General features: G+C 46.7%; 1 protein-coding gene and 2 long non-coding RNA genes across 3 annotated transcripts in view; 2 read left to right on the forward strand and 1 right to left on the reverse strand.

Annotated features, from left to right (window-relative positions):
• Positions 1-222: 222 nt before the first annotated feature.
• LOC137461776 (uncharacterized) lies at positions 223-1,817 on the reverse strand. Its single transcript, XR_010993478.1, has 2 exons — positions 1,539-1,817; positions 223-1,494 (listed from the first exon to the last, which is right to left on the reverse strand). It is a non-coding gene; the product is annotated as an uncharacterized lncRNA (long non-coding RNA).
• Positions 1,818-6,312: 4,495 nt separating this feature from the next.
• On the forward strand, positions 6,313-14,886 carry LOC137461852 (uncharacterized). Its single transcript, XR_010993510.1, has 3 exons — positions 6,313-6,847; positions 13,163-14,548; positions 14,823-14,886. It is a non-coding gene; the product is annotated as an uncharacterized lncRNA (long non-coding RNA).
• Positions 14,887-15,960: 1,074 nt separating this feature from the next.
• ZBTB40 (zinc finger and BTB domain containing 40) overlaps positions 15,961-16,066 on the forward strand; it is a 30,346-nt gene continuing 30,240 nt past the window's right edge. The window contains 1 exon segment of the mRNA XM_068212773.1: positions 15,961-16,005. Within this exon segment, the coding sequence (XP_068068874.1) occupies positions 15,961-16,005 (45 nt within the window).

Consider the following 16,066-nt stretch of genomic DNA (forward strand, 5'->3'; position numbering starts at 1 on the left):
CTGCAGCAAGTGTAGATCTGACAGTGATGAGGATGTTGCTTCTAATGTAGCAGCCACTGCCCTTCATCTCATCAATACTCTTTGGCAAATGCCAGCCTCTCCCCCAGCAGCCTGGAGCAGGTCATTCTCACAGCTGGGGTGTCATCTCCAGGTCAGCTGCTGTCAGCAGCCATAGAGCAAGAGTCACTGGTGACTTCTCAAAGTATCACCTTGCTGGTGATATCACTGGTGACTTAAAGGTATCATCTTGCTTTGATCACCAGCCTGGGGATAAAAATAACTAGATCTGGGTCCAGATCTCTCACAGGGATCTCTTCAACACATAGAATGGGAGCACTCAGGAGAAAACTCATAGAGCGGCAGGCAATTGACAGCTGTAGCAAATACAATTTAGTGCAGGAGACTGGCAAAGGACGATAGTCTGAGCAGGTCCCCATGAACCTCTCTCTACACCTCCACAAGAAAACAGCCTGTCCCGCTTTTGTTGCATTCACCAAAAGTGATCTTGAAACCTGCTGCTGCGATACCATTTCTATTGTAACAGCAGAATAGCTGCCATGCCAGTCTCGGCTGACAGGCTCACCGAGAGGCATATTTCCCTGGAAGAGCACAGAGGCCCCAGAGCAGAACAGGTCTCATCATGAAGTTGTGGTTTTCTAATTAATACCCATTTGTCTGTAAGCTGATCTGCTTGACTACATGCCTGCCTTAGAATTTCATCTTCTTCCTTGAGGACAGGGCTTGGCAGTCGCCAGGACCCACAGTCCTAGGCCCTACTGCCTGCCTGCTGCTGGTCACCAGGTCACACACAGCCCAGGATATCACTCTCCACACCTCTGCACACCTATCTCGAAATTAGCACTTGTTTATGCAAATGAGTCAGTTCATTGTCTCTCCTCTCCAATCCATCAATAGAAGGAGCAGATAACGCCCTTCCAGGCCTGGGAATGTGAATGGAAACTACCTTGCTACTCTGTGTACTGCCTAGTGAGATAGCATGGGGTTTTTAAGTTATTATTTTTCATATAAATTTCAGCCAAAATCTTTCTGCTTCTCCAATGACACAAGTCAGACAAAACTTCCCCAGAGCTCTGTTAGAGCCAAGCACAGAGGGACCAGCACCTTTCAGGTGTGGAACCATATAGAGGTCAGAGAATGCCTACTCCACTTTAGCATGCGGGAGAGGAGTCTATGAGCCGGCCAGGGCACAGTCCCCATACAGCTGTGGCTTAGTGAGGCCACCGGAGACACTCTGTGGCCTTCGCTGCACTGGCTGCTGGTATCAGGGCCAGTCCCACTCACTGGGGCCATCTGGAAGCTCTCAGAGCTGCTGAAGAAAAATGCCGCTGGAGGCCCTTTGTGAGCCACGGGCTAGGACAGGTTACCAACAGAGGGACAGGGAAGAGAAACACAGCGAGGTCTCCTGGAGGAGCAAGGAGCTCTCCTGCAACGGCAGAAATACAGATAGGGGTCGCAGGGAGAAACAAGGAGTACCTCTGCCATGGCAGAAATACAGATCGAGGAGGAAAAAGGAGCACCCTTGCTATGGCAGAAATACAGACTGGGGTCTTGGGAAGGAACAAGGAGCACCCCTGCTATGACAGAAATATGGATCAGGATCTTGTCACCCCTGCCCCAAGAGCAGGATGCCGGCACATGGACTATGAGAACAGCCTGGTCCTACCCTGCATCCTGTTGCACGCAGACTGACACATGGCTGACATGCACAAAACATGGGCAAGCATGGTGGCATTCAACATCAGGGGCCTTCTTAGCTATTTGCATATCCTAGGGCAACCACACACCCCAGGGTCCCTGCCTGTGACACACACACCCTTCAGCACCCCAATTCTAGACCTGCTGTCCCAGGTGACCCGGTGCCTCAGGTATCGTCCCGAGCACACCATAGTGAGATGCTGCCAGGAAGGCGCAGAGGGGCTGTGCCTGCAGCATGCAGGGGGATGCAAAGGCTGGAAACCAGGCAAGCAGCTAATAAAGCAGCAGATCAGGACCAACAGCCAGGACCGTGTCCACCTTCCCCATGTCCTATAGCCAGCACCTCAAAGTACACACAGAGTGTGGGCTGGAAGGTCCAGCACTGCCCAAGCATTCCCTAGGCCCAGGCCAAGGGCAGGTGACCCTGAGGTAGACATGCCTCCTGCTGCCTCAGCCCCACATGCCCCTCATTGCTGGCTGCTTGCCCACAGCCTGCGCCCGGCCACCACTGCCACCTCCCTCAGGGAATGAACCCTGGCTCTGACACAGCTAGGTGATGTTTCATTACAGAATCACATGCCCCAGAGCCTGAGTCCAGCCCATGATCTAACACCACCTTGTCAACTAGACCATGGCACTAAGCACGATGTCCAGTGTTTCCTTGAACAGCTCCAGAAATGAAATAAATGGGCCAGGAGACCAGCTCCCTTTGATGCCTTTATTAAAGTGATCAGCTCTGGGTAGGGGCCCAAGGGGTCGCGCACACCGCCACTGCTCCCTTTGGCGACGCAGAGGAGGAGGTGATCAGGTCTATTTCACAGCAGAGCTGGGGCTTCCGTCCTCACGGGCATGTCTATGAAGACAATTTCTGGCTCGTCGGCTGGGGTCCTCATTCTAGTCTAGTTCCACTTAGGTGATGGTGACTTCTAAAACCCTTTGGAAGGGTAGAGAAACTTCTCCCCGGTAGGTCCAGTCACTTAGTTTTCCAAATTTTAAGTTGGCTCGTTGTTTCCAGGGTCTTTTGTGGGGTTTTCTTGAGCTTTTCTTGATTTGCATATTCCCGGGAAAGTTTCTGGACGCCATTTTAGGGAGCAGCAGCGGCAATACCCAAAGGATCCAATAAAGGGACAGGTAAAAGGGAGTACAACCAGGGTATATGTAAGGGAATTTAACAAGGAGGGGGGTACTGGGGGGGGTACAACCAGGGTGTATGTAAGGGAGATAACAGTGAGGGAGTATAACAAGGGTGGATGTAAGGGAGTTAACAGTGAGGGGGACTGTAACAAGGGTGTAACATTTATTAGCCTGAAGTAAGTGCTTTAACAGCTCCAACCATATTGAACTTGTTCATAACAATTCCCCATCTATTTCTTTGATCGGGTTGATGCCCGCATCAATTTGCTATTTCTGGCTCTTGGAAGTAAAATTTTCTGAGTCTTTGGTACTTATTGTATATTTCTTTGGCATTTTCATGCTTTTGCTTCTGGCTTTCCATCAACATATTTTTTGCTTCCTTCTTGTTAATTGCCTCGGGAAGCTGGATGCTTGCTTGCAGTGTGGATGTTAGTATCTGAACTAAACAGGGGAACAGACAGGGTAGAAACAACAATCCAGTTATGGAACAGACAGTTATAAACGCAGCCTTTTCCCACCAAGTTCCTTTAAAAGACCAGAACTCATCCCACCAGTTACTATTTATTAAAGGTGTCCATTCTTGATTTCCTACATAAGCCAATTTTCAAATTTCCTTAGAGATGTTCTTAATCACTGCACTTCTGTCATCAATCTCCAAGCAGCACTCAGAAGAGTTGAATTTCCCGCATATTCCCCTTTCATTCGCCAATAGGTAATCTACTGCCAATCTAATTTGGTAAATTACTGTTCTTGTTTGAGACAACTGGTCACTTATATGTTCAAATGCTAATGCTGTTCGATTGGATACTTTTTCAAGCATTGCTTGGAGCCTGATTATTCTATTTAACATATAATTGGGAGTACCGTAGCCCCAGGATCCATCCTGAGCCCAGGTAGCTGGTCCATAAGTTCGAATAATTTCTTCTGGAGTCCACACTTTACTTTTCCATACTTGTGTATCTCCCATATCAATTAGGTCTCTTTTCTTTCTATTATCTTTTCTCAGATCATCATATACTGGGACTCCTAGGTGTGCTCCTGATTTCTTAGTTAGTAGGAAAAAGGCTGGTTTGATGACTCCTAAGGTGCAACTCCCTGCCCAGTCGCCTGGAAGTCTTGTATATGCTGTGTCCCCACAGATCCAGAATAAATACTCTGGGACTTGCCAGAACCCATCTCTGATTTCAGTTGGGAATTCCCAAAACTTTCACAGTTCTCTAATTTCCCAGAAGGGGTTTATTCCACTTTCTGTACATTTATGAAGCTTATATCCTTCATGATATATGCATCCCTTTTCTGTTTTCCCGACAGCCCAATATGTATTGGGCTCCCCTGGGACCCATTTGGTCTCTAAATTCTTTACTAATAGATATCTTTTACACGCCATTTTTCCTACAGGGGTGTTGTATCTTCTTCCTGCTCTCAGTATGCATTCTTCACCTATTACCTTTGATTTCAGATCCCATTTTCCCCTTCCTCTAGATGCCAAAAGTTCATAGTTTGGTTTTGTCTTCTTCCATCTCAAAATTTCCAGTGGGCTTAGACTAATCCCCTCCCAAGGCCAAATTTCTGTCATTTGGGTACTTCCACAGATCCAACATTCAGTCAAGTTTAACTCTTTGCTAATCATCTTGACCAAATCTATGAATAGATTTTTCCCTAAGGGGATGTCAGAATCATCTTTCTTCCACATCAATTGTTTTTCCTTTATTAGGTCTTTTAACCCTTCGTGCTCGAAACAGAACCAGTGTTCTCCTACTGGGCACTCCCCAAGCAGGCGCTGCCTATAAGAGGCTGTATTTCTGGTGGTCCAATAAATTCTCCTGTCCTCTTGACAGATAATTAACTGAGAGTGATTAAAACAGCTTGGGTTTATATTAGTGTGGACTCTGAATAAGGACCTCTGGTCTTCCCCATCATAGATGGGATGATAGCATTTGGTGCAGGGGTTCCCTTCTCCGCCAAGGGTACCACCTATCAGTAGCATCAGGATTAGCTTTCCCAAGAGTCCGGTAGGGACCATTTCCCCGTGCTGACACCCCCGGTCTTGCCTCTTGGAGCTGAGGTCTCCTTAGGGATTCAATAGAGTCTTTCACCCCTGGCTGTTTCACTCTCTATTCACTAATTTTTATCACCTTTTTAGGAAGGCTCAGTAGGAGAATTTTTACTGTTTTTCTATATGGGGGGTTTTCACCTTCAACACTTATAACTCCTTAACTCAGAACAATTCTTAACATTCACAACATTAGTTACAACTAGCTTATAACAACTTATAAAGCACACTCTTTAACTCTATTTTCAGTCTTTATCAGTTCCTGTTTTTTTCCTGAGAATTATTTTTAGGTCCTTTGGGTTCTGGACTACTGTCCACTCCTGTGAGTTGGTGGGTGGGGTTCTTTCTACTGGTCCTGCGGATGGTGCAAGGGAGTTGGGTCCTTCGTCAGGAGGAGTTACTGGCCCTTTAACTCGAGTGATATGTGTCCAGCCCTTTTCTCGGGTCCGTATCGCAGTGTGTGTGGTCAGCAACACCTGAAAGGGACCTCCAAATTTAGGTGTTAGAGGGATGTTATTCCATGATTTAATTAATACCCAATCCCCTGGGTGAATATCATGCACATTTGCATCGTGGGGAGAAGTTTGAGGTATATATCCTTTTTTCCTAAGGCCTTCTAATGTTTTTCCAATGACTTTTAAATATTTCTGGGTAGCTTCTTCTCCATCCAACTAACTTCCAGTACTGTAGGGGGATAGTAAAAAGGGAAGCCCAAACATCATCTCATAAGGGGACACCCCTATGTCTGCTCGGGGTCTCGTTCTAATGCATAGCAGAGCTAAAGGTAAGCACTTGAGCCAATGTAATTTGGTTTCAGCTATCAACTTTGTTAATACATTTTTGAGAGTTTTATTCATCCTTTCAACTCTGCCTGAGCTCTGGGGATGCCATGGAGTATGTAGCCTCCATTTCATTCCCAAAGCTTCGATTACCCGCTGTAAGGCCTGAGCAGCAAAGTGAGGTCCTCTATCAGAATCGATAGTGTTAACCAAACCATACTGAGGAAGGATATCCTTAAGGATTATTTTTGCAACCACTTCTGCAGTCTCCTTTTTGGTAGGAAAAGCTTCTACCCAATGGGTAAGATGGTCTACTATTACCAATAGGTGTTTATATCCTTGTACTGGAGGCATCTCAGTGAAGTCTATTTGGATGTTTTGAAATGGTCTTAAAGCCAATTCTCTTCCTCCGGGTTCTATCTTCCTCATTACTTTTTGGTTGATCTTTTGATGAATTACACATCCTTTTGTTATTGTTCTGGCCAAATCGTACAGCCCAATACAAATGTTTTCTCTGAGGAAGTGGTCGCATAGACCCTGGGTTCTGCCTCCCTGGACAGCCCCTTGCATAGTCCGACGGCGGCAGAGTCGTGAGGGCACAAGGTGGGCGTGTGACCACAGTCAACCATGGCCAGCGGGTCCCTCAGGGCTGCCCGGGAGCAGGGCGCCGGTGTTACCGGTTTAAGGAGCTCTCAAAACACAGACACAACGTCTAGTTCAGAAAGGAGACATTGCTTAATCTGCACATGCTGTAAGGTGGAGGTTTCCACAAATTAAGTACACCAAGGGCTAAGAAGCCGTATCTCTTATGCACTAACATTCATACGAACCTGCCTATCTAACGCATATTCCGCCAGCCTAATGCTTATTTAATATCGGTGATGTGACCTTGTGCAGTGCTTGAAACACAGAGTTTTTTTCTTCATTAAGCACTTTCTGTCGAGAAGTTATCTGATTACATCAGTTACATTTACAAAAGGTGAGAAAATACAGCCAGGGGACATAAAATTTGACTGGAGACAGCAGGGCGGAGGTGGCGAGAGGGCCTCCTGTGGCCCTAAGATGGCGGCATCATGAGGGGGAAGCGGGCTGGACAGGGGCGACTGTTGTTGAAGCTTTATTGTTCCTGCTGCCCGCTGTGTCCGCCGTGCCGTGCCCAGTAAAGGTAAAACCATGGCGGAGCCGGCCGGGCCCGCTTGGCATCGGGGGCTCCGGGCAGCTCGGCTCTGCTCGGCTCCCCCTGACGTCGCCCGGCTGTCCCGGCTCCAGCCACCCCTCATACCCTGCCTTGGAGCCAGACCTGCGGAGGGGTTGGGGCACTTCGCCTCGTGCCAGGGAGCTGGGGGACGGGACGGGTGGGTGCCTCCCCCACTCGCAGAGAGGGACCAGCCCCTACGAAGCCTCTCAGGCAGATGAGGAGATTGAGGGGGGTCGAAGGGTGCCTGTATCTTCAACCTGGCCGGGTGCGAGGACCCTCACACCCCACCCATGTTAAATCAAAGTCAGCCTTGTAGGAGCTCCTCTAGTGCCCAAAAAATGCAGTCCTTTTCATTTTAAACACTCCCCATGTCCCATCTTCAACCGTTGCCTTGTGGCAGAGGCCTTTACTTTTGAAACCTACACATAAAAGATGTTTCCTCTGAAATTTTGTCTCTACCAGTGAGCCAAAACCTTTCTGCTGGGTTCCATTACCCTCCAAAAGTGTTATATTACCTGTGCATTAGGGCTGTGCCCCTGCTTGGGCAGGTGTGACCCTCCAGGGAGTTTTTTAAAGATATGCATGGAAGGGGTTTATCTTGTACTTTGGTCACAGCAGATTCCTCTCCTTGCTTTGGACCACTGCTCACATCTGTTCTTTGAGATGATCTATCAAGACTGACCCATCAAGAGACAAATGAACAATTTTTTTTCACTACACCAGAAAAATGAGGAGTCTCATTTGGTTTCCTCTGTGATCTCCAGCTCTATTGAGCTGCTGCAGGGGAGCAGGGAGAAGAGAGCCTCGGGGCTGTCCCTGTCCCCAGGCCAGGTGAGATGTGTTACCAAGAGATGCTGTGGTGGGTCCTGACCAGGACCGATCGCCTCCCTGCAGAGGGAGAGGCTGCACAGTGAGGTGAGGTTTGGGGGCAGTTTCCTCTACTCTGCTGGTCAGGAAGATCGACACACTTGATTTATGGGCCAGACATAACATAAGGCAGCAGGGTCCTGCAGAGTTTTGGTTAAGATCTGCCAAGTGTCTTGTGTTTGGGGAGGAATTTGGGTTTACACCCTTGTTCAAAGACAGGGTGGTACAGGAACAACCTGTTGGAGTATGGACCAGAACAGAGAGCTCCTTTCCCAGCCTCTGTGCCTTACTTATTCACTCTTGTTTCCTCTCTTTCCAGTATATTGTAACTGCCTGGACATACCGCTTAAAGAAGGTCCTGAAAATGTCCCTGTTGTTCCTCAAAAAGCAGCTCAGCAGTTAAAAAAATCTTCCAGGAGATGGAGGAGACATCTTGGCTTTGTGGGGTGAACCCTACTTGGCTTTCACAATGAGGCATCTTCCTCTGCTGTTTTGGAGCCACTGCATTCATGTTTGAAGAGTTATTGAAAGTCCTTTTGTCTTAGTGGAGTTTTGGGGCTGAGGAGGTGCCTCTCTGACAGCCTGATGCAGGAGGTGACAGTGGTGGAAGTCCAGGTATCTTGATAGACTCAGCTCCCAGTGATTCTGTGTACTTACTGAGAAGTCTGAGGTAATCAGAGCCATTCTGGGGTAACCATGCCTGAGAAGTATAATTTTAAAGGCCTTTGCATCAAGGCACCCTAGGGGTGTGTAGAGCCATGTCTGCCCTTGGCTGTGGAACAAATGGCTCCTGTACTTCTGCTGATGCAAAATGGGTCACAAAAACTGGTCAAAGTAGTGTAGTTTTGTTTTTCTTAATAAGTCACTAAGCAATTGCAATACACTGTGATGTAAACCTACCCGACAAAAAGCAGTTCAGATGCTCAGCTTTTGTTTTTTTTTTTTTTTTTTTGAGGATATTAAGGGAACCTTCAAAATACAGTTTGCACTTTTGGTGTTATTGGGCATGGTGATCCATGGGTGAGCGGTGACTGGAGCAAACTGTGGCTGTTTCTTTGGGTTTGTGCAGGTTTTCCACTGCATGATGTTTGCTTTTTAGGGCAGCTCTTGGTTTGAAGAAAACTTGCCATTAAGAGTTGTAGCAGAGCCATTTGTTTTTTGATCTCTTGTATTTCTATTCAGAGCATCAGTGCAGACAGCCAAAATGTGTGGGGTTTGAGTGGTATATTCTGCTGCCTTTAGAGACTGTGGAGTGCTGAATTCAGTCAAAGTGTTGCTTATTTTCCTCTGTTACTAGTCTGCACTGATGCTCTGAACTGCAACAAAATAGATTGAGAAACAAATTGGTGTGCCCTGGTTCCTTGTGCTGGATTTCACATTATCCTCTGGGTGAGCTGCCTGCTCTGCCCCTTTGGAGCACCCCAGAGACAGGTAATGACCCCTCAGCCTCTTTCAGCACTTCAAAGGCTGAATTACTTTTTGTGGGAGAGGTAAGAAAATTGAATTGCAGTCCTTGATTTTCTGGCTTTCCAATAACCCTCAGCGTAAAATCATCATCTTGGTAACAAGAAAACAGGAAACTGGTAAAGAGGTGCAGAAAGTATTCAGATTGTGATTTAAGGCTGTCACAGCTCTTAACTCCCCAGAGCTAAAAACAGAACATTGCCCCCTCACTCAGAGGCCACTGTCATGCCCAAGGGACTGCAGGCCTGAGCAACACAAGAGATGTATCCCAGCTTTCGGTCCTACTTTGTTCACTGATTTCGGTGAGGATTGTGAAATGAGCCTTTGATTGAGTGCAAATCGGCTGGGATGTGGTGAACTCTTCTCACAGGGCAGATAGCCTCCCTGGGCTGGCAACCACTCTCCTGCAATGACCACTTTGGATTTTAGCTCCCCAAGCAGAGAGCTGAGTATGGGGAACAGGAGTGTTGTGGGAGTGCTCCTATGAGCCCCTCTGATCAGCTGCAACAGAAGTGGCATTAACTGAGGACAGAGAAGTTGGATTCTTCCATTTTGCTTATCTCTTTCTGTCCACTTTTTTCCCCCGCCTTCTTAGTTTTAGCTTTTTAGAGCTTGCATAGGACTCCCCGTCTTCTAGTTTTGCACTGGGTGTGCAGGGTGATTTTATACAGCTTCATTATCCATGTGAGCGCTGCAAGTTCCCTGTCTCTGCATGGCTGCTGCAGAGCAGTAGGCTGTGGGTCCGTGCCACACATAAAAAGTATGCTTGACAGCTTCATCATTTGGCAGTGCGGCAATAGTTGTTGGGTTTTAATTTTTTTTTTTTTTTTTTTTTTTTGTTGTTTTTTTAAAGGTACAAAAAGCCTGCTCGATGTGCATCTCTGGTGAGAATTTCAGGCATGGAATACATCCTCAGGCTAGTCACTGAGATGCATACAGGAAGCGCTTTTGTTGTTATTTTACTAATGACAGCACCTGTGTTGACCACACCTTGTAAAAGTCCTTAATTATATAGCAAGGGTTATACAGAATGCTTTTGCTTAAATCTTAGAGGCATTACATTTCTTCCTGTGCCTTGTGATGGATGTTCCGAAGGTGTGGGTACTGTGGCAGCAGGAACTGTGAGGGAGGGATGGTCTCATCCGTGCACCTTTGGAGCACCTGTCTTTGTGGAGTCTGATTGCTAAAGTACTTGGTCTTAAATTTCAATTATCTTTGGATGGACCTGGTGATGTGCATGGCTTTTGAGTCTGTTTGATCTAGATGCAAGTAATTATATGAATAACGAAGAGAAGTGATTTAATTTGGGCACACTTTTCAGTTCTGTGGATAGAATTTGGTATCCCCTTTCCTCCTTCATTCTTCCTTCAACTTCCCCAAAGAAAGAAAGGTTGCTGCTATCAAGAGATCTTTTTTCTGTTCTAATGTGGTTTAAAGAAAACAACATGATAGCCTCAAACTGTGGAGATGTGGGAGGACAGAAATAAGTGGAAAAAAGGCATAAAGAGCTGAAACTGGACAGTGGAGGGTGATGTTTTCTGCAGACATGTTCTGGACCTCCTATACTTCTGCAGTTCAGAAGAAAAAGTCTTTGTTGAAGTGGGTGTCCTGAGAGCAGTTGCAGATGACAACTGTTGCTTAAGGGTGACTGGGGGACATTTATCAACATGTTGTCAAGTAGAGCCTTAAAAATTGTAGGCACTGTTGAAAATTTGGCTTAAATGGATTGATCTTGCAGTTTCATTGGAAGTCAGTGGAAGGAAAGCTCCTAAGCCACCTTGGTGCTTCCCCTGGAAAGCTGACAGGATGAAGCTTAAAATGTCCCCTCAAAGGATTAATTTTGCAAGGCCTGTTGTGCAGCTCAGTTGAGCAAATGCCCTGTCCCCTTTGTCCCCTTTCTGACTCCAGTGAGTGGTGTTTTGGAAGAGTGCAGTTCTCATGTGGCTCAGGTGTCAGACAACCCAGGAACAGTTTGCTTAAGCCATGTTTTACCTTAAGTTTGAAGTCCCCAGTGGGCCTGACTCCTGAGAGGAGTCAGAGAAGCAGCTTTAAGCTGAAGAAGTGGCAATTGGCTTTTTCAGTGGTGTTGGCAGACGCAGACAGCGCAGGCTTTGTCAGCACTCACTGCTGCTGAAGTATCAGTTACCTGCTCTCAGAGAGAGATACCCATTTCTGCCCAGTCCCCCAGCCAAATCTCCCAAAAGTCATCTAGAGGATGGCTGGGAGACGTAGTCACACAAACTTGGGTGAGAAACAAGACATAATTTAACAGTGTTGCAGTGGAGAGTACTGAAATAAATGGGCCAGGAGACCAGCTCCCTTTGATGCCTTTATTAAAGTGATCAGCTCTGGGTAGGGGCCCAAGGGGTCGCGCACACCGCCACTGCTCCCTTTGGCGACGCAGAGGAGGAGGTGATCAGGTCTGTTTCACAGCAGAGCTGGGGCTTCCGTCCTCACGGGCATGTCTATGAAGACAATTTCTGGCTCGTCGGCTGGGGTCCTCATTCTAGTCTAGTTCCACTTAGGTGATGGTGACTTTTAAAACCCTTTGGAAGGGTAGAGAAACTTCTCCCCAGTAGGTCCAGTCACTTAGTTTTCCAAATTTTAAGTTGGCTCGTTGTTTCCAGGGTCTTTTGTGGGGTTTTCTTGAGCTTTTCTTGATTTGCATATTCCCGGGAAAGTTTCTGGACGCCATTTTAGGGAGCAGCAGCGGCAATACCCAAAGGATCCAATAAAGGGACAGGTAAAAGGGAGTACAACCAGGGTATATGTAAGGGAATTTAACAAGGAGGGGGGTACTGGGGGGGGTACAACCAGGGTGTATGTAAGGGAGATAACAGTGAACAAGTGCAGATGTAAGGGAGTTTACATTGGGGGGGGTGTAACGAGGGCGTATGCAAGGGAGTTAACAGTGAGCAAGGTGTAACAAGGGTGTAACATTTATTAACCTAAACGGTAAATGCTTTAAAAGCTCCAACCATATTGAACTTGTTCATAACAGGTACTCCACTTAAAAATCAGTTATCATGACTGGGCTCCTTACTGGAAGAGAGACATTAGCCAAACCCAAGTTACTGAGCCTGGAAATCTGGGCGGCAGTGATGGATGAGCAATAAGATTGCTGATGGTGGTCCCCTCTGGCTCTTGGGTCCTCTGAATAGGGTGCAAATGCCTTGGGGCTGGTCTTGGCCAACATCCCTTGTTATAAATGCCTGTTCTCTTTGATGGTACTGAATGGTTTGGGTCCCTATAATTAAAGAAATAAAATGTATTTAAACAAATATGTCTGTGCTAATTACTCAGAACACATTTTCCAGTGCTCTGAGTTGCTGTAATGAAGAAGGGGATGTGCTAGTTGGCTGCTTAGAGCTTCACTGTTTTGAGCTTTCATGAGCAAATATGTCTTCTATATTCCTGCCAGGAATAGAGGGAGCAGACAGTGCTTGCCAGCAGTGCAAGCAATCAGTTTCATGAAGGAGGCTATTCATGGCAAAGTGAGCAGATGTCTCTTCCAGGGCATTTTTCCTGCTTATCATTTTGTAGGAAGAGCTGTCACTATTATTATTTAACCAGCAGACCCAATTTCAACTCATCTGAAGGAATTCTAGTTGAAGTCCTCTTGGGAAGGAGTGAGTGGACTAAAACCGCTGTCACATGGAGTCTGGCAAAAGAATTGGGTCTGTGTTTTCTCCCACGACCAGCAGCAACTCTGCTGATGGCAGCTTGGTTCCTTGTGATTTAAAATGGTGTAGGAGGAGAGCGGATCCTGCGTGTTGGATCGACTGGAAGTACAGGTGGTTGGCCCTGTGCATGGGGGAGGGGTTGGTTCTGGTACTTGGAAAGATGAGCTGCAGATCAGCCAGCCCTTGGTAGTGATGTGCCTGATGAAGCTCTGGCTCTGGGGGGCAGGAGGGTGGGATATCAGCCCACTCAGGTTTTTCTGCCTTCCAGAGAAGGACCCACCAACCCTGTGATCTTGCTTCAGAAGTACTCAGAAGTACTGAGGAGCATAACACCTCTGCTTTGAGGTGATGTCAAAACCATCTGTGATCTTCTCCTGGTGCTTGAAAAAGTTTCATAGCACTTCATCTTTAAAGCCTGAGGGAGCTCTTGGCTGCACAGGAGAGCTCTTCTGCATTTCTGGTATCTACCAACCTTGTTGTTCAGCCTACTGTAGCTCTGAGGTGATGTCTGTATTCTCTTCTATTCTTCTATTTTCTGTCTTCCCACAGCCACCACGGGCAGTGCCATGCAGAAGGACGGCTGGGGTCCTGCCTGCCTGTGGACAGGAAGTCCTGCTTCCCACAAAAACTGAGCTTCAGAGGAGGTGGTGCCTTGAAGAAGTGAGACGTCAGCTCAGCCTGCACCCAACGTCTGCTTATGATGTGATTTGGTACAAGCTGGGAGTTGCTCTGAGCCTGATTTCATGTGAGGAAGAGCTTTGAGATTGGTGTATGCACATTGGCTTGTTAAAGCTCATACCCTCGTGATAGGCTATATTAGTCCTGTTATCTACAAGACAGCAGGAAGCTGAGTGCAAAGATGTTAAGTGTTGAAGGTCATGTAATTCATGACCATCCAGGTGCTCTTTCTCTAATGCTCATTCTGTTCTGTTTTGCCTAACATGCCAGTGTTAGACATCCTAGTGTGTGAACAAGGCAGTAACATCTTTATCTTGTCTATCTTAGGTAAAAACTCCAGATGACCTACTGATAGAAATGCTGTTAGCAGATGTCCTATCTGTTCTCCCTCCTGCAATGGGGTGGGGAGGGGTGGAGGTTAAAGAGGGGCTCTGGTAGATAGGATTAGGATTATGGACTTCCCCCAAAAATTACATTTTAGGGGAAAAGACTCATAAATCGATGAGCTGAGACCATGGTGTGCTGAGAAGGGGGTGCTGAAGGCCTTAGGCTGCAAGCAGAGCCCTGTCTTTAATGTTCACATGGCCCTGCTCATCTTACCATTGATTTGGGGGAGAAAATGAAATGGTCCCAAATCACTTAGTGCTTTGCAGGTTTGAACTAACACCTCAGATTCTCCTCTGTGTTTGGTAGATGATCTGAACCGGTCTTCATGCCCTGCTTCCTGCTGCAGCATGCATCCAACTGCCGGTGATCTCTCTGACCTGGCTAGCAGCAGAGCAGCTGGAGACGAGCTGCAACAAGTGGTGGAGAATGCGGGCACCCAGTGTGGGGCACTGAAGAGCGTTGACCCCCCCAGCAAATGTGGGATATTGAGGACAGTGCAGACAGACTACCAATGTGAGGCCCTAGAACACTGTGGGCTTTGGTACTCGGGAACAACATTTTGTGAGGACCAGCAGAGAAGAAAGGGGATGTAAGCTTTCAATTTTAAGTCTTGCTTTTGTTTAAAAGCTGCCAAAAAAGACCCTAAAACCATTACATCAACACTTTAAGATCAAAATAATCAACCCCCACTCCCCTCTATAATTTTTATTAAATTTAAACAATTGATTTCTTTTCAGAGGCATTTATTGTGTTGTTTTGTTACATTGTCAGGATGCTAAGAGATTATTTTTCGTTACAATGGGGTAACAATAATTTAAATTTTAATTTTGATTGTACAATATTTAACAGACTTTCTTTCCCAGTTTTTGCATTCTGCCCCCCTAGTCCCTGAACCTACTGACCCTGAGAACAGAATGGGAGATGGAACCTGCCATAGAGTACAGGCGAGCCACTTGCCATCTGGCATCTCCCCTCCTTTTCTGTCCCCTACCCAGGACAGCACTGGCCATGCTGCCCTGGATTCTACCCTAACCTGCTTTCTGTCAGCCCTCAACCCTACCACCACTTTCCTATTATATAAAATTGGCAGTTCCCCATTTTTGTTATAATTCATGTTGCAGAGATTGCCGTTATTTCCTGTTTAGTTATGTGGGTGACCCTCAGAGTTAGGCCAGTTGACCCACTCGTTTAGTTATTTTATTTGTTTGGGCAACCCTCTGAGTTAGTCCAGTTGACCCCGGGCGACCATTGGAGTTAGACCAGTTGACCCATTTGTTTATTTATTTAACTTTGCAGCATGAACCCATTGTTTAGTTGTAAAGTTTATTTACAGTATTCTATGTATTTTTGTTCTCAAGTTTAGTTAAATTGATTTTAAAGTCCATTAAGTAGAGTGTCATTTTAGTTAAAATAAGACTGTTATTTTTACTGTAATTGTTATACTTTTCATTTTAAATGAAAGAGGGAGGAGTTGTGCAAGCTTGTCCTGGAGAGGACAGGCTAGGGACTGGCCACACAGCCACACCCCAGACAACCAACATCAGGTGTCAAGAAAGACAAAGCCACAATTGATGACATCCAGGCAGCTTATGGTGAGGAGCAAAGGACTCTCAAAAGACTCTGGGACCAGTCAGGAGTGGCCATGCAGGTCAACAGCCCATGATGAGCCAGAAGGCTTCTAGAACATTCTGAGAGACTACATTCTATGAGAGACTATATATATGCATGTCGTCTCTGCTTCGGGGTTTTCTGAAGCAGCCTCTTCATGTTTTGTTTTGCACCCTTGTTTGTGCCCTTTTATTTATTTAATTAATATCTTCAGTTTTGGCACTTCAGCTGTACCTGTCCCTTCCTTGTTGCTGTGCCACTCGACCACACCATCATTGAGCTCCCGAGACCGGAGGGTTTCCCCATGTGCCCGGCAGATCCCTCAGGGTGTTGTTACCGACCCGTCTTCAGCCCTCCGCTGCTAGCTGGGTCAGAGAACACCGGTGGTCGGACATGTGCCGCAACAGCTTCCCCACCTGCCCTTTCAGAAACCAGCTGGTGAATTCAGCATCAGCTCCAGCCCCTGGCTGCAGGCACAGCCTGGCACTGCAGTGCCTGA

Source organism: Anomalospiza imberbis, chromosome 23, assembly GCF_031753505.1.
Source record: "Anomalospiza imberbis isolate Cuckoo-Finch-1a 21T00152 chromosome 23, ASM3175350v1, whole genome shotgun sequence".
NCBI classification, from domain to species: Eukaryota; Metazoa; Chordata; class Aves; order Passeriformes; family Viduidae; genus Anomalospiza; species Anomalospiza imberbis.